Genomic DNA, 18,930 nt, shown 5'->3' with positions numbered 1-18,930 from the left:
GGCCACCAGCTGGCTGAGCTGCGGTGGCTGCCAGTCCAAACCCCAAGCCACTGGCTTGCCTGAGCCCTGAGCTTCAGATGTCCGGCTGGAGCTGAGCCCCCCACCCCCTCTGGCATTAAGGTAGCGGGGGAGTGAGGGCAGGGTTTTGGCATAGAGCCTGGATGGCCTCACAGCCTGGGTTTGGGGAGGGTTAGCCGTCCCGGGACTATGATACAGATTCTCACCTTTTGCCTTTTAGTCTACTTGTCCTTACCCACAAGGCTCTGCACCACCCGTCATTTACTTTCTTCCTAGTGCCTTGCTGGGTACCTCCTAAATGCCTCGTGACCTCCTTCTGTCACACTCACCCTTTTTTTGGTTTCTTCCAGGCCCCCTTTTACACTTGAAGCTTCTTCCCTCGTACTAGGCCCCAACCAACCAGCCTGTCTGTTCTTGCAAGTGCCTGTTCCACTGCTCCCTTCACAATGTCATTCAACAATAATTACCTATTGAATGCTAGTGATCTCCATGCTGCTGCCACTTCCACCATCGGGTCAGCCAGCCTGGTGCACATCTGGACTGTTATGTTTGTCTATATTAGGCCCCAGGCCTGCATTCAAATCTACTCACATTTAGGGTTACCATATAAAAAAAGAAGACATCCGTGAAAGGGAGCAATATCTGTACCAGTATCTACCAACTTACACGGTATTAATGTATCAGCAGTCAGCAACTTTTCCCAGGCAGAATGCCGAAATCTGACCTTTGACCTCTAGGGATGGCCCAAGTGCTGGTGATACTTTTTAAAGTCACTAAAAAGGCCTATTTAGAACAGCTTCATTAATAAATAAATAAATGACGACGCAGAGTTTTACCATTTAGGTGGTGGTTGGTAGCATTAGCTGGTCTTTTGTTAACCACAGGTGGCATGGCTTTGAGCAAGCTCCTGGCTGCACGGGGGAGGAGAGGCGGGGTGGAGTTCCCGCCTGACATGCCAATGAAAATCAGCTCAGGTACCGCTTTTGCCGCTCGTTTTAAGGGTTGCTGACCCCTGGTATATACAGTACATGAATACAAGATGAGTTGGTAGATACTGATACAGATGCACTCCCTCTCAGGGGTGTCCTCTTTTTTGAAAGTTCAAATATGGCAACCCTACTCACATCAGCCCTTGACTCTGCTGGAATGCCCAGTAGGCATAGGGGGTGCATACTAAAAAATTCAGATCCAGGGGCCTGCAGGAGCTCAGATTGTACACTGCATGGTTTGGCAACTGTCTCCTCCCTTGACTATTTCATAGAGCCAATGATATTGATCATGGTCAACACTCAACATTAATAACACTGTTTAAAAGCACCTATATTTTAAAGTAACACAGACACATAGATCTATCACTCTAGGTTCTTTATATGGTGCCTGTTGCAGTAGGATCAAAGAATGTATGATCCATCTCTTAACGACAAGGCAATCACCCTCACCACTCTCAGAACAATACCAGTTACAGATAGACAAGGCCTAGTTGTTTATTCAGCCTGCTGCCTGTGTAGGATTGTTCTCTGCCCTGTAATCTCGCAGGTTTCTGAACGCAGTGCCTCTTTAAGAAGCTATCTGGGGTCTCACTCAAGAGGGCTTGACTGTCTGACATCCTGACTAGCCATGCCCACATCTGCACTTCCACGGGGTTCTTAGACTGTCTTGCTCCAGGCAGGACAGCCCAGAGCGACTCCTTGGGCTCAGAGTTGAACCTTACAAACAGTTAAATGCGTTGAACTCGTTTCCTGTTGTTCGGATTTCTGGAAAGATTCCCATTGAAATAAGAGCTTTTCCAGTGGCCAGGTCTCTTCTTCTCCAGCCTGGAATGCAGTGAGGTCATTGTCCTCAGCTTGGAACGTCCTTAACAACAACCAGGGTAGGAGACTGCACAAGATCAAGCTGCGGAGACACGGGCAGAGCGGAGCACTAGCTGTGCCCTGGGTGACTGTGGAACAACTGACAGTGGAATGCCGCACAAGATATCCAATCCAATTAGTGAGCAGGCTGACTTAGCCACACAGGGTGTACTGATACAATCTCGGAGTGCGTCTCCCAGGCCAGGCTGACAGACAGCTCCCCCCAGGCTTCGGAGTCTCATCACCAGGCTGAACAGCAGCTTCTAAATGCTTTCTGCACAACTATTTTTAGCACATGCAAGCTGGGAGTCTTGCTCCTCCTGTTGTGGGAGGTATACTAACAGCAGCCTCAGATTCACCCCAACTTTGGGCTGGCCACCATCTGACCATGTCAGACTCACACAGTTCTACCTGCTGGCCCCTCCCACTAGGTCACATCACTGACTACTTGATCCAAGGCCCTTGTAACAGCTTCCAGGGTTCCAAGCAGCAAGTCAATAGTAACCAGGTGGCAGCAATCAGCAGGAGTGCTGGGTCTGTCTCCTGCCCTGGGGCCTTCTGAGTACAGGTCCCAAGTCACAAGGATCCTGCTTTAATTCTTTCTTATTGTCAGAGATGGATTTCAACTTGTCCAGCCTCACGCAAACTTTGGGTTGGTACAGAGCTGAGGTTTTTTGATTTGGGCCTCTAATTTCTACCCTCTGAAAATTTCCTGCCAGGTAAATATAAAAACAGAAGACCAGCCACATTGGGTCAGAGCACTGGTCCATCTAGCCCAGTCTATTGTCGTCTGACAGCAGCCCATGCCAGGTGCTTCAAAGGGAATGAAAATAGGCAATCAGTGTTCCACCGCCCATTGTCCACGCCCAACTTCAGGCAATCAGATATGTAGGGGCATCCACAGCACAGGGGGGTTACATCCCTGGCCATTAGTGGTTATTAGCAAGAAGGGCCTAGCCTCCAGGAACTTATCTAACTCTGCTTTGAACCCCCCCATTGTAGCTGTGGCCTTCACCACATCCCATGGCAACAAATTCCACAGACTGATGTGTTACGTGAAGAAGCGTTTTCTTTTGTTTGCGTTAAACCTGCTTTCTACTTGCTGCCTTGCTTCCCCCCAGTTCTTGAGTTATGCAAAGGGATAAATAATACTTTCTTAGTCACTTCCTCCACACCAGTCATAATTTTATAGACTTCTCTCACAGCCCCTCTGAATCGTCTCTTTTTTCAGCCTGAACACTCCCAAGTCTATCATCTCTCCTCCTAGAGCTGCTGTTCCATACACTTTTTGTTGCCTTTCTCTGTAACTTTTTTTCAGCTATAGACTGTGTCACAAGGCCGTGCTCTGACACTGCCATCACAATATGACATAACCACGAGACACTGAGCTGTCCTGTTGCACCATGGCATTGCCGTGTTGTAACGCCCTCTCAGAGGTATTTCAGGGTGTCTTTAAACCCTTCCAGCCCACTGGGGGGATGCACCCAGCCCCATCAAAATCAGGACTGCCCAGCTCAAACATGAACTAACACCAACCTTGCTGCTAGGCCCCAGCTGTAATTTCTGAAAATAATAGAAAATACATAAGGCAGATTCTGCTCTGAGTCACACACAGCGTAGCGATGGAGTAACTGCACCAAATCCACTGATATAAGTGAAAACAAACTCTATCTCTTCATAATAAACTGAGATACACTGAACGCTTGTTCAGCTACAGTGGCTGTAGTAAAAATAAAATCCTCACTCCTCAGCCATGCAACCGCCTCCCTCCAGCCTACGCATTGCACCTTCACTTGTCAGCCAGCTCTCAACAGCGAACAGCAGGCAGAACAAAGAGCCAGTGGAAACTGCTTGTGTCTCACCCATGGCGCAGCCAGGAACCAAACCAAAGCCTAATGTGAGGCTTGCCAGATATGGCAATATCTCAGTGAAGTAATAGTGAAACCTAGTGGTAACCAACCCTTATCTTTGAGCTACTGTTTCTGCAGGTCATAAACATCCAGCCTCAGTCACCACAATGGCTTAGTTTCTATGAAGGAGATGGCTTTGTGTGTATCTTTCAGCTGCACAATTTGGACTGTGTAAATTAGATGTAGGGCCAAAGTCATACTTTGTACATTAACTTTAGTGGAGTTAACCCAGGGATGAAGTTAGCCTTGTGTTGATTAGACATTTAAGGCCAAACCCAGCCCAGTCTAACTTAAAAGACGTTAATGGAGCATCAAAGGAGATGAATTTGTCCCTCAGAATCACAACACAACACCGTGTACATACCGAATGCTTTGGCGACATCTCCTGGACAGCTACAGCCTCCATCCTGCAACACAAAAAACAACACAGAAGCCAGTAAGCAGCAGGGAACGCACATTCATTGGCGCCCTCAAGGCTAATTCGACAAAGCAAACATTTGTACAATACAAAACTTGTAATAACGCAGAAACCCTTAGGAACCAGCATGGAAATTTCAAAGGCAACAATTAGCATGATTAGGTGTCGGTGGAAAGGACAGGGGTGTGCGCGCACTTAGGACCCAATAACTTGATAAGATTTTTAGGAACCTAGATGATTGCTTGTCATGCCATTATTTTTTTAATATCTTATTTACTATGTTCCACATTTTGCTAAGGATACTGCTGGTGAAAGCAGAAACGTACACTCCCCGTTGCAAATCCCACAAGCATTAAAATTGATAAAGGAAGGCTTCCAAGCTCACATAGGCCACTGCCTTGTCAGCTGAAGGGTTGCACACAGCACTGCTACTACTGACCTCCATCTCAAACTAACGGAGACATTTTAAATACGTATTTGCTGGACATTGGGGGAATGGGGGGGGTCACAGAAGAAGGGAACATGCTAGCAGAAATAGTGTTTTGACACAGTGATCCACAAATGAGTTGGGTAATCTCTAACACAAGATTCTCTCATCATGTTCTTCACCATGTGCTATGGGTTTTCTAAAGCACAAGCCTGTTTTGTTTTCGAGGCAATGTGGCAGTAAGTGGAATGATGGGGAGGGATAAGCCATATAAGTGGGGTAGCGGGAGCTAAGGATTCTGGGGCAGCAGTGTATTGTAACGTAGGTCCTGATCTTGTAACGTGCGGAGCACCTGTTGCAAGATGCTAAATGCCCTTTGCTCTGATTGATGAGTATGGGATCTGAGGGCGCACCTTATAGGCTCAACCCCTTTCCAGGTAGGACTAATAAGTTTCCTGCCTGTGATTTTTGGCATGCAAGCTGGTCCAAACTTAGTGTTTTTAACCTCCCTTTTTTCCCCATCTGCAGCAGTTTTGTTTGTGTATGACCCATTCAGCTGAGCAAAGCCAGAAACCCCCATCTCTGCTGTGTTTTAGTACACACAGCAGCAGCAGTGTTGGTCTGGATAAGCCTTGCATATGCACTCAAGTGTTTTATGGGCTTTCCAGAGGAACCTGAGCCAGTGGCTTCAGTTGCTATCATAGTCCTTTGAGTACCCGGGGAGAATAGGTGATTGGGGTTTTCACTCTGTTGCTAATAAAAAGCAGCACACTGATAGTGATTAAGATAGCCCAGCCTTTTCCTGTCAGCTCCTATAAGGGAACGCTTCTGGACTCTGAGCAGTGTTTCCTCACTGATGGGCCCCATATGTGGCTTCTGTCCCCTCTCACAGCCAGCCAGAGCCAAGGGGACAGAGCACCTCTGAGGAACAAGGTAAAGCATTTGCCTGTTACTGTCTGCTTCGAGACTGACACTAGAGCACTTGGGTTTATGGGCTTTACCTGTTCAGTGGCTTTGTGCCTGCAGAGGAGATGGGGACTTAAAACCTCCATTAAAATGTTTATAATTTTTATTGAATAATTCACTAAGCACGTGCAAAATTTTATTTTTTAAAGGCTTATAATAAGTAAGCCAAATTTTTGCAGCTTTCATGGGCACAAAACTGGCATATGCCTACAACAAAGGCCACCCACCTGACAAATTTTGAATTCCCAATTCAAAGCACGGGGCCGCTATAATTTTTCAACATGGAAAGGGTGCCAGATTTTTTTAACAAGGTGAAATAAGCATCTTTTCCCCCCTAGGCTCATTTCTCAGAAATGGTTGAACCATTTTGCCTGAAATTTTCTTAAACAATTCAGCCTGCAAACCACAGCACAGAAAATTTCCCTCCAAATAGTTAAAGTTTAGCAAAGTTTGCAAACAAAGTGTTATAATGGGACGTGGCAAGCAAACTTAATAAGTGGTGGTTTTATCAGCCCCCACATATAGCACCAGCAAAAACGTACATCTGATATACTTCATGAAGACTATACTTATGGCACATGATAACATACACAGTACAACAGTACATACTTAATGGCACAGTTATGCAGGCAAAATAGAGTGGTTGCAACTGAGTGAAGAGTACCTAAGTCATTCTGCTGAGCAAATGATGGTTCAGTAAGGGGAGTCTCCATCATATGATGGGGCAGCATGAGAAAACATGCTTTGTGGGGCCAGATATGATATATGCCTCAGCTTCATTTTCAAGATTGCTGGCTTAGGAGAGTGTATGCCTACTTCTCTGTGCACAAAGCAACCATAAGAAACAGGAACTTTACCCCAAGCCAAGCCATGAAGAATGAACTTCCCTGCTGAATAACTGCTTTGCTGAATTTTACTTCTGTACAGGTTGAACCTCTGTCGTCTGGCACCGACAGGACCTGACCGGTGCCAGACAAGAGAACTTGCTAGACAGGAGGTCAGTATTGTCTAGCCATTACCAACACTTCCACTGCTTACTGGGCTCTTAGAAGACATTTAGGTGTACATTACAGCTAAATAACAGCACAGAACATTGAGCACTGGGACCAGTGGCTGGAAACAAACTTTATGAGACCACGGGAAACTTGGCCACACCCATGATAAGTGGTCATCCGGCTAACTAAAATCAAACTGGATTATGAATGTTACTAGACGAGAGAATTCCACATTAGAGAAGTTCAGCCTATAGCTTCATACAACCAGTGTGCTAATGCAGCAAGGAAAGTGAAAAGAGAGACAACTGGCTTGTAGACAAAATAGGAGGGGAACAAAAACTGGTTCATGTCTTTTTGACAGTGGTCCCTTTTTTCCTCTTTGTGGATCATGGGTCTTAAAGTTTAGTTAAAACCAGAAAAATAGGGGGACTAAACTTCATCCCTGGTGCAACTCAGCTGGTAGACAGGGAATGAATTTGGCCCACCCTATAAAAACTGGGACCTTTTCACTCTACCTATTTGCCCAGTGAGTCACAGCTGCTCACTATATTGACGTAAACAGGTTTTTAACTCCAGTTACCACCGCAGTGCTCACACAGCTATGGGCAAGTCAGCTGGGGCCTGTTCAGTTCATACACTGACCCCACCACTGGGCTGCGAGTGGTCCGTTCCATTTTTATAAGAGCCTTGTCTTTGTAGGGAAGCAGTGACAAAGCCAAGCCAAGGTCACGGATGAAGACCGAATGGCTGAATATAAACCTGAGCGTAACACGAGTAGTGCTGGGAGGTGGAAGGAAACCATTCCAAAGGAAGAATGACCCAACACCCAGGGCGACTGCCTACAGCTCAGGAAGATGGTACGTAGCTTTGCAACAGCATAACATTCCTCATGGACAGCAAAATAACCACAGCTGCTACCAATGCTCCTCCCACTCATGCGCCGCCCAGACAGACGCAGACTTGGCTAAGGTGAGCTGTGTATTCCTCGCCTGTGACGTACTGCACCTGAGTCTCAGAAGAAGAGCTATGAAACCCCTTGGGTGGTTCGGAACGCGTCAGGCTACCCTTTGCTTTAGCCTCCTGGCCTGATGTGCACATACCACCCCAGTTTTTCAGTCACCCTCCATACCTGACTGAGTGCTGCAGATCAGCTAAGGAGCCAGGGGTGAGATTCTTACCCTCAGTCTAGTCCCTTTACACTCGGTTCCAGTAACATACGGGAACCTAAAGATCCAGCTGGAGGTGGTTCAGGTGCTCTAGCACATTGCCACAAGACTATCCTCCAGGAATTCCCCCCTTAGACACAAACCTTGGCTTAAAGGGCTGGTCAGGGGCAGGCTGGAGGCTTCCCAGGCAGTGCAGCTGCCCATATGGCAGGCAAGGGAGGCTCTCATAACACAGGAGCCAAATTTAAATTACACTGGAAGCTGCTCTGACTCTTAAAATTGCCCAGTATCAGGAGTGTGCACCTTGGACATACGCTTGAAATTTCTCACACTAAAATAAAGCCCTGTATTGTGTTGTGGACAGGGGAGAGAGAGAGCTAACAAGAAAGGTAACAATTTTAAGTAAATGGACTTTGGAAAATAGATATCACAGTGATGACTGTGATACACATGAATATGTTATATTAGAACAGATAGCTAAAAAATAGGCTGCCAACAAAATTCACAGCTATATTCAGCCTGTAGACTCTTTATTATTGGTAAGGACACAGGAGTCAGAAAGAACCCAGCTGCAATGATCCATCCCAAGCAGCGTGTACAGTGCCAGATACTGGGGCTGTGGGGGAGGGGAATTTCTGCTTTCTTTGCTAAACAGAACGTAGCTGAGCTTGAACTCAATGAGATGGATTAAATATGGAGTCCTACAGACCCATAGAAATACATAGTCATAACAGGGAGGGGCGTCTGGGCCAGCCACTGTTCTTGACTCTAATGCACTTCAATCACAGTAGCATCCAAGTATTTAAAAAGCCCCATTAAAGGGTTTCCAAACACTAGATTCCTTCTTGTCACGCCTCCAATTGTATCCACTAAAAGTCGTTCCGAGTAGCGGGTGTGAGTTCTTGCACTAGTTCTCCTCAAGCTAGCATGCTAAAAATAGAGTGTAGTCACCAGTGAGAATGGCAGGAGGCACTAGTCACTCTGAGCACTTCCCCAGCCACATCCCTGGGCACATACTCTGGGGAGGTAGCCTTCCTGCTGCTCACACTGTGGCAGCTGCACTCTGCTGATGTGGGCATGTCTCCTCAAGATGGAAATCACACTCCCAGCTCATCACGTAGACACATCCAAGGGGCAAGTGAGCAATGTTTAAAGAGTTTAATTAAAAAACATACTCACAACCTGGAGTTGAGGCCCCAGTCTAATGTTGGATCTTGGCCCAAATCAGAACACCTGGTCCAAACCTTTAAGGAATTTGAAATGTGGATCTGGATTCAAATGTTGAGCTCATCTCTCCATTCGTTTTGCACTCCCTCTGAGGAAGTGGGTTTTGCCCACAAATTTGTTAGTCTCTAAAGCGCCACATGACTGCTTGATATTTGTGAATCTCCAGATTAACAGCCTCTCTGAGACTATTTGCGTGCTTTTAATTCTGTTAATTTATATCCCAGACTTTGAAATTTTTTAATTGTCCTTTGGAAGGGTAGGAGGCTGTGAAAGAAATGTTCAAAAGCAAATATATATTTAATGCCCAGTTCCCGCTGAATGTTGGCAGGCACTGGGTATCATCTGGGCCATTGCAAACCTCTGCCTCATTTTAACTAAAAACTAGAAAAGAGAGTTGACAAAAGGTCACAGGAGGTTATTCATCAGCTTCAGTGTTCCAGGCTGTTTATTGAGCATTCCTGCCCTGATTCCCAGTAAGTAGTAATTGGCAAGCTGTACTCACTTACAGAAATGATATGCCCCTTCAGGCCATGGGCAGAGTCTGCACACTCAATAACAGCACTCAACTGAGGGTAGCCCACACCTGTCTTGATCCGGGTGGTGCACACAGAACCTATGGGAAAAGAAAATGAGATCAAACACGGGTAAACAACAGGACAGGTAGCAAATTTTCTGTTGACTTTTGTTTCCTGAACAGGAAATTGGGTTTTAGCCTAAACAAGTTCTTTTCTTAACAAAAAGTATCTGCCTTACACTGAAAATTTTAAACATTTCATCACAAAACAGAACATCTGAGAACTGAAATACAGATTGAATCTCTCTAATCTGGAACTCTCTCGTCTGGCAACATCGGTAAACTGGCATTATTTTAATTAGCCAGACAATCGCTTATGTGTGTGGCCAAGTTTGTTTATGGTCCTGATTATCAGTCCTGTGCTGTAGCTGTAATTTACCCCTAAATGTCTTCTAAGAGCCCAGTGAGCAGTGGAAGTGTTGATAATGTGCTACACAATATTGACTTCCCGTGGTCCAGCAAATACACTCGTCCAGCACCAGTCAGGTCCAGAGGATGCTGAACAAAAGAGGTTCAACCTAAATTGGGATTCTGCTGCAGTATCTAAAGGGATTTGTAGTTCAGGGGCTTCATATCCCCATTTTCTTTTAGGGGGCAGGCTCCCAAATCAGACTCTGTCTCCCAAAATGCACCACCACTGGCAGGGGTTCCCAAGATGTACTGCCTCTGTCTTTCCTGACAAATCTTCCGGACGATATTATGGACCATTCACTGTTAACTGTCTTCACTTAGATGCCACAGACTAAATTACTTCTGTCATGATTCACCTTTATTGTAGCATTACACTTTGTTATCTCTGCTGTTTGCACATAAGGTGTCTTACGGCCCTTGTACATCCTATTTTTCCGGACACAACTCCAACCTTTGTATTACATCACTTGCTGCTTTTAAATTATCTGTTCACAGAGTTTATTACACAAGTTAAAAGACTTCATGTGCCTGGCTGCAGATCCTGTCATGTGCTTGACTGCAAATCTTTTAATCAGGGAGTGCTGCACTGGTCAGCCCATTTGACAGTTTCAAAATGGAGCCCAGTCTTATCCGTTTTTACATTTCCTGTTGATTTGCATCACGGTCCAGTGACAAAGCCCCAAATCAGGTTTCAGAAGAGCTCATTCTGTTCTCAGCTCTGCTGCTGACATGCTGGTAACCTTGGGCAAGTCACTTTGCCTCTCTGTGCCTTAGCTTTTCTATCTGTAAAATGAGGCTAATGACACTTACCTACTATGTAAAAAAAACAGAAATGTAGCACTTTAAAGACCAACTAAATCTTTAAAGTGCTACATTTCTGTTGTTTTGTTTTGTTAGAATACAGACTAACACAGCCACTTCTCTGTTACTGTTCTTCTATGTGAAGTGCTCTGAGAGCTACCAGTGACAAATGCTGTATGAAAGACAGGTATTATTAGAGCAACAACTTGTTGCTTTTCTCTTTTCTGTTCAGTGCTCTGGAATATTCACCTCTGAGTATTTTCTCATGGTCTGCCATCGTAGCTATTAAAAAGCAAAGCAGGTTTCTAGGAGACAAGGAAGGTAAATGGGAAGACACAAAAGGGCCCAGGCACACCCTTGCTGTACAACCAACATCCACTGACTAAGGGTTTGCCAAAAAAAAAAGAGACCCAGAGCAGCGAGTGGGCCCTAAAACTAGCAGTGTAGATATCTGGGCTTGAGCTGGAACTCAGACTCTGAAAGCCTTTCCTCTCCACCTCCCCTTTCCGCCGCTGGTTCAGAGACCAGCCTCCAGCAAGAACCCAAATGTATACACTGCTATTCTGAGCCCCATAGCTGAAGTCCTAGTCAGCTGACCCATGCTTTGAAACTCATGGCCACTGATCTTTTTTTTTTTTGCAGTGTAAATATAGCCCTTAGACACAGACCCAACGGCCAGAGCACAGGAACACAGGGGTAGGAAACAGAAGAAGCTGAAAGAAATTCTAGCTGCATATCCAGATAGCAACACCAGGGAAGGGAACAAGGAAAAATAAAACATTCCATAAAGTCCTGTGGGAGCCTTTCACGCAGATTTAATTTAGCCTGGAAAGTGCTGCAGTGATGGGCACCAGAGAACCCATTATCATACCTATTACAACCACTAAATATTAATACTTTGTACTCAGTGCTTTTTTATCCACAGATCTCAAAGCTATTTAAAGAAGATGGCAAGCAGGCAATCTGATCTTAATATAATTTTATAAATGATTTAGTGATTTGCACTATGTTTATTAGGCAAGCGATGAAATAAGAGTGCCTGCCGTGAATAATGTATCCTCGGGAGACTTAACTGAGATGATTCAGCCTGCCTTTTTTGGAACAGGATGCAGCACATCTCAGCAGCAGTCCTGATCGTAGCATTGCCGTTGACGGTGGAGCTGACACCACCATGCTTCTGACCACCCACGCGTGTGTAGCTCAGAATAACACAGTGAAGCAGATTCCAAGGCCAGAATAATCTAGTCCAATGCTTCTTAAACCGTGCACTGTGGAACACTGGTGCTCCAACTCGCAGGTGAGCCGCGAGCGTTTGGAAAAACACACTGAGGGTATGTATTTTCTGTTTTTAAAACCAGACACAACATTACTTCCCCATTGCTCTGGTACCTGATTAAATTACTTCGTTTTGTTTTTACTGTATGTGTTGCTGTTTGTTTGGTGGGGGTTTTTTTTTTTGAGTCTGACAACAATTTTTAAGACAATTTTTATAAGTCCTCCACATAAAAATATTATTTTTTGGTGTTCCGTGGTCTCAAAAAAGTTTAAGGGATACTGATCAAGTCCAACCTCCTGTAATACAGGCCACAAAACTCACCCAAACTAATTCTGTTTGAACTAGAATATATCTTTCAAAAAACATCCCATCTTCCACTTCCAGACACTGGGCCATGTTCTTGCACAGTCTGCTAGACTGAAGAGCCCATTATCAAAGTTTTGCTCCCCACCTACATAACAAGAGATTGCAAACAAGTCACTCCTTAAACTTTTTTGTTAAGCTAAAGCTAAACACACTGAGCTCCTGTCACCATACAACTTGCTTACTAATAGCATCAAAGACCTTAAGGATAGAAAGGATCTAGTCTGGCTTCCTATATACCACAGGCCACCAACACACTCAGCACTCTAAAGTCAACAACTGAAATTAGACTTCAGTATTACAGCGGACAGGAGACTAGACTATTAAGTGCTGAAAGCAGAGGATAGGAGTGACTGTGGTACAGCAGTGCTCAAGACCTCTGCAACGGCTGGGAGACAAGTGAGATATGCCCAGAGAATCTAGGCAAATGACCTGCACCAACAAACTGCAGACACAAGGGGAAAAGCCCCAGTCACAGCTGATCTGCCCTGGGGGGAAATTCCTGCCTGCCTCTAAAGATGGTGATCAGTTAGACCTTGAAGAAGGACAAGTATCTGAGAGGGAGATTGACTGCTGGGTGCCACCACAAAGATCTGGCCCTCCCTATTCAATGCCCCATCACCAGCCGTGACCATCTTCAAGGCTTCCAAGGAAGGAGATAAAAATACATTAGCAAGTGAAATGTCCCTTCCTGAATCCTGCAGGTGGGCAGCTGAAACACTGAAGCATGAGCTTTTAGGACTATAAGCCATAGATGTTTTGTTTACATGTGATGAGCCACAGGGTTGCTGAGCAGTACCCTGTACCATCATCAGCACTCTATCATAAAATTTGTCCTACTCATAAATTTGTCTTACTCTTGCTTTAAACTAATTAACTTATTTATCCTCACAGTTCCTGTCAGGAAGTGTTCAGGACCCCACTGGTAGTTAAAAAGCTTCTCCTAACTGCCTCCCTGAATTTGTTCGTGGTCAGTTAATAGCCATTTGTTCTTGTGCCCACATTGGCCTTTGACTTAACTCTTCACACTCCCGGGCATCTATCTTCCCCAATACATTTACAGAGAAAAATTATATCCCACCTCACTCTTCTTTTTGATAAACAAGCTCCAGTGCCTTCCTTAAGACAGGTCTTGCATTCCCCTCATAATCCTAGTAGCTCATCTCTCCACCTGTCACAGTCTGGATTTACCTTTAACATGGGTGACAAGAATTATACACTGAATTCCAAAATAGCAATGCCTTTTACTGTGTCATTAATGCAGGTCGAACTTCTCTCATCTGGCACCCTCAGGACTTGACTGGTGCCAAATGAGAGAATTTACCAGACCACAGGAGGTCAACATTGTCCAGCATATTACTAACACATCCACTGCTTACTGGGCTCTTAGAAGACATTTAGGCATAAATTAAAGATAAGTAACAGTACAGAACACTGAGAGCCAAGTCTGGTGGCTGAAAACAAACGTTATGGGACCACAGGAAACTTAGCCACATCCATGATAAGTGGTCGTCTGGATAACTAAAATCATGCCGGATGACAGATGTTATCAGATGAGAGAGTGCCAGACTAAAATGGTTCAACTAGCTTTATTGGAAATGCCTCACCTGATACATACTAGGGTTGCACTCACCTTTTTCACAACTGCATTGTATTTGTGGCTCATAGGCGTCCTGTAATCATCCAATACAATCAGGTATCTAGCCTCCCCTGCTGCTTCTAAAGATGAGCCCCCAGCTTGTAGCAGGATTTTTTATTATTGGATCTAAGTGATTTATGTATTATTGAATTTCTTCTCATTTCTGTTACTCCAGTCTTTGAGATCATCCACATCTTCCTGTCTAATATTCTAATCTGCCTACCTATTAACAATGCTTACCACCTTTGTATCATCAGCCAAGCTGTAGCTCCTACTTCTTCTGCTAAGGCCATTAATAAAAATAGTAAATTAGATTGGTCCCAAGAGCAATACTGGCAGAACAATAGTACTAACGTGCCTCTCCTCTGCTAATTCACTTTGCCACCCAGCCTGTTGCCTTTTCCCCTTCAAGTATATTACATCTACTGCATTTTCCTTATCTAAAATAATCAGTTAACTTTCACAAAGAAGAAAACTGAGTTAGTCTGATATGATCTACCATTGGTAGACATCCCCTTTATCATTAACCTCCACTAATTTAATTAGTCTTTCTGTCACAATTTGTTCTAAGGTGGCTTGAGTACTACTGAAGTCAGAGTTACAGCTCTATAAGCATTTGATCGCTTTTTTCCATTTCTTCAATATTGGTATGATACTAGCTACTCTCTAGTCATCTGGTACTTCCCCCAAATGGACAGATTTATTAAAAACCCTTGCTGCTGGAATAGAAATCCCATGTGCCGGTTCTTTCACAATTTTGGTATGAAAATGATCTGCTCCCTCCCCCGACACAATTTTTACACATCAAGACCTTTAAGCTTTTCTTCTATCAGATGTGGTAATATCCATTTCTAGATATCATCAGCTTTACTGACTTCATGAGCATGTTCCATATTATCAACCATACTGAAAACCAAAGAAAAGCAATAATTTAGTTTCTGGCCCATAACTAGATTATCTTTAATTTCTTTCATATCCCTTCTAACACCCCAGCCTCATCTTTTTTTATTTTTTATTTAGATAAATAATAAGATGGTTTTTAAAATTCCCTTGGCAAGAGCTAATTCAGCTTGACTTTACTTTTACAAAAAAACAAAGCAGCAGCAATGTAGCACTTTAAAGACTAACAAAATGATTTATAAAAGGATTTATTCGGTGATGAGCTTTTGTGGGACAGACCCATTTCTTCAAATCAATATTTACTTCTACGTCACTCCTGCATTTTCTAACCTCTAAAGTGTAGCTTTTTTGTTGTTGATATACCTCTTTTTACCATTCCTACGTGCTCTCTGCTTACTCCTATTAACCCACATTTGAGGTGAAATATTCAGGAAGCTGAGTGTGGAGCTTCTCCTTGCCAGATTTTGTTTGCTTGGGATGCAATTTTCAGACACGTTTCATATAGCTAAATATCAGAGAGGTAGCCGAGGCAGCCTTTATCTTCAAAAACAAAAAGAAGTCCTGTGGCGCCTTACAGACTAACAGATATTCTGGATCATAAGCTTTCGTGGGCAAAGACCCACTTCATCAGATTCATGGGGGTGGGGGTTGGGGTTCAGAGGAGGTTCTAAAGTGGGAGTCTCAGTCAAGGGGAGGGCCAGAGTTGACAAGTTCTATTCATTCATGGTTATCCAGCTGAGTGTAATCACCTTTGATCCTCTCCAATGGGAATCTAGCTGCGCCATATATCCTGCCCCGCAATCAGCTACGGTTTCCCCTCTCCCATCAAGATGCTCTTCAACTTCACATTCACATCTTATATTCTCCCTTGTGACAGACAACCAACACTTATGTTCTCTGGATCTGGCCTGATGAAACTCTGTCAATTCTTCTAAGCATAGTGCTCCCAATAACAAAGACACTTCTCATCCTGTTGTTGATATGAATCTGTCTCATACTCTCCCAGTTCCCTGTACAACATCCTTATTTTCCCTTAGGTTCTGGTCGCTGGCTATCTCAATCATTCCTCCCTCTCTTCTGCAGGGACAGGCTTCCTTTCTTTTCTCCTCACCACTCCATTTTCTCCTACTTATTCCTTGGTCCGGCAAACCTGTTACTTAACTGGATTTCACCATTACTAGCTGGTCTCTTCCTGTGTTGCCCTCCTTTCACGGATCACCCTCCTTCTCTGACAGCCTTTCTTTCAAGCCCTTTTGGTTGTCAGGTGCCTATCTTGCATTATACCTTCAAATCCCCATCTGAATTCCATAATCTCCATCCAATCCTTAGATCTTCTCTAGCATGAGCACTATCAGGTGACCTTTCATGCATAAATAGCTTCCATCAGATACTCGCTCAAAGATGATATGCATCCTGCAGCTTCTGTATCTGTCTCCCACTCTTTACCTATTCTCTTCCTTGGGTCACTTCTAGTGCTGACTCAGTACCACCCTCATTTTCTCTTACTAGAACCTTTTCCTAGAAAAGAAACAAAGGGAAGGGAAAACATCTCAAATTCTGATTTACAAACTCCCACAGAAACTCCACTATTAACTGTTTCTTAATCTTTTACTCATTCTTGTGGCTCTTTATGTATATATCCTGTCCATTATCTCCTACACATATTGTCTCTGGAAATGGGCTTAAGCATGTTTTAAAAGCATGAGCCTGTTGACAGGTGAGTGGCTGTGGCATACACAATAGTTTCATTTAGGCAACAACTCTTCCACTTACTTCTTCACCTTTCCACACAGATTTGACTTACCGGGTCCAATACCCACTTTAATTATATCTGCTCCTGAGAGAATAAGTTCCTCCACCATCTCTCCTGTTACCACGTTACCTGCCTGAGAAAGAAGCAACACTATTATATACAGGAGATTTAAAAGCCTGATGGAAAATAATGATGACACTGCTGGTTTTTATTCAGTTCTTATACTACCTGATACACCCAGAAGGGCAAACTGTTAACATCACTCATTAAGGAACTCTACTTCAATTATCACTACAATATTTCTGTGTGGATGTTCACTGTCCATGCCAAATAACTTAGACAGCACAGGTGCCTCCTTGGATTCAAATGAGATTAGTGATTAGCCCAAAAATCTGTGAATTTAAGAGACATTTGGAATCCAAGACAAGTCCCAGATTTCAGTTCTGTTCTTGGTCTTTTCTCCAATAGTTGATTGCATTAAAACCCCAGATACCAACCACCTAGCAGTGTCATTTCTCCCACTTTCCTGGGTGAGTCTGCACCTCAGGCTAACTCTGAGGCTACATCTATAACAGAGAGTTTTGTCGACAAATACATTTTGTCTACAGAAACTGTCAACTAAAAAGCTGTGTAGACGCACTGGGGGGGCCCTTTTGTTGACAGAGCAGATTGAAAGATCAAACCGGTTTTATGTGTAGACGCGATCTGTCGACAGAAGTTTTGTTGGAACATCTCTTCCAACAACAACTTCTGTTGACAGATGCTTCTAGTGTAGACATAGCCTAAATGAGTATCGCTTTCTTGAGCTATGCTACAAAAGGTTTGATAGCTAACAGAAGAATGGAAGCTAAATACGTGCATAAAAAGTGAAGAACACAACCTTCTGCTCTTTCAAAATATATGCGTATATACAGAATTTTCCTACAGCATTTCCTGATATAGCAGTCTTTATCTCATCTTAAAATGAAGTTACTACTGAAGCATATTTTTTACTGCAAGCACCATACACTGAGAAATAGCAAGTAAGATGGCAACAATTAAGAGACATCTTAAGCTCTCACTACAGGCTGGTCTACATTAGAGAAGGTTGGCATTTACCATACTAGTTCCAGAAGTCAAGGTTTGCAGATGATTCTGTTCCATGTTCAGAAGTGCTGCAAATATTTCATAAGGATTCCAAATAACAAATCCTGTAAGCACTTCTGCCTACACCATTTGTACATGGCCTGCAGAATTTTGCTATGGCAGACGTTACTGCATGCAACTGAGTTGTCTTGAAAATATCTTTATCTCTAACAAGGGCCAGTAGTTCTTTGGATGGACCCATATGCCACTGGTTTGTCTTCAAGAAACACGTTTCCTAAATTACCAGCAGTTATCAGAATGGGGGAAGGTAACGGAATGCTTTGGAAGTCCTCTGTGATAGCACTGTAATGGAAAAAAGAGGGTTGCTACAGCCCTATTGCACCCTATGGGGGGAAAAAAACAAACCTGCTTCTTTCCCAGTGAATAATTTATTCATGAAGGGCCAAAGCCGCAAGTAATTTTCCCACAGAAGCAAAGACCCAAAGAGTACATATGCTAACACCTATGAGCATGCTTTCTTAACCAGGTTCAGCTCTTGCATGTTGTTTGCATCACCCCTGATTTCTGCATGCTTTGCATCATCCATTTGCAATCTTTGTGCTACTATGGGTTGTTCACTTTAAGGAGGGTCTGAATTTAGAGTTCGAGAGGTAAAAAAGCCACTTATGCCACCTCTAAATAAGGAGCCTTTCTAAAGCAGTTGTTTGCAGCAACACTGATATGGAACACTAGGGACAAAATCCTAATGTCCTAACGCAGTGTTTACTCAGTCCTGATCTGGCCACAGCAACTACTGAAGTCAACAGAAATCACACAAGGAACGTAGGATGAGGTCCAATCTCTGTGTTTGCTGACACTGTCTTGTACCTCACTATTTTTTAAAATGCATTTCAGTTCTCTATTAATTAATCTGAAATAGTCAGCAAGCCAACACATAAGGTACTTAACCAGCAGCACTGTTGGCGGCACCGTGGCAGTTGTGGGTGGCAGTGCTTTTGCTGTGAAAATTCTTTGAGGCAGAGTTGGCAAAAGAATTCTTCTAGTTTACCACATCACTATGGTCCTAGGTTCTGTGGTGGGGCAGAAGATCAGCCTCTTAGAAAATACAAATAATTCATCTCCAGACAGGGGTAGTCCTGATAGCTTGATT

The 18,930-nt window shown here is 43.8% G+C and overlaps 1 protein-coding gene across 2 annotated transcripts in view; it reads right to left on the bottom strand.

Moving 5' to 3' along the window:
* GMPR (guanosine monophosphate reductase) overlaps positions 1–18,930 on the bottom strand; it is a 49,472-nt gene that overhangs the window by 15,285 nt on the left and 15,257 nt on the right. For both annotated transcript variants that reach the window (XM_074987649.1, XM_074987650.1), the window contains exons 5-7: positions 16,746–16,827; positions 9,484–9,590; positions 4,143–4,185 (exon numbers count right to left, since the gene is read on the bottom strand). In XM_074987649.1, the coding sequence (XP_074843750.1) occupies positions 4,143–4,185; positions 9,484–9,590; positions 16,746–16,827 (232 nt within the window). The remainder of the gene's footprint in view (positions 1–4,142; positions 4,186–9,483; positions 9,591–16,745; positions 16,828–18,930) is intronic.

The sequence above is a fragment of the Carettochelys insculpta genome, chromosome 2 (assembly GCF_033958435.1).
Source record: "Carettochelys insculpta isolate YL-2023 chromosome 2, ASM3395843v1, whole genome shotgun sequence".
NCBI lineage: Eukaryota > Metazoa > Chordata > Testudines > Carettochelyidae > Carettochelys > Carettochelys insculpta.
This window is presented reverse-complemented; position numbering and strand designations above follow the sequence as displayed.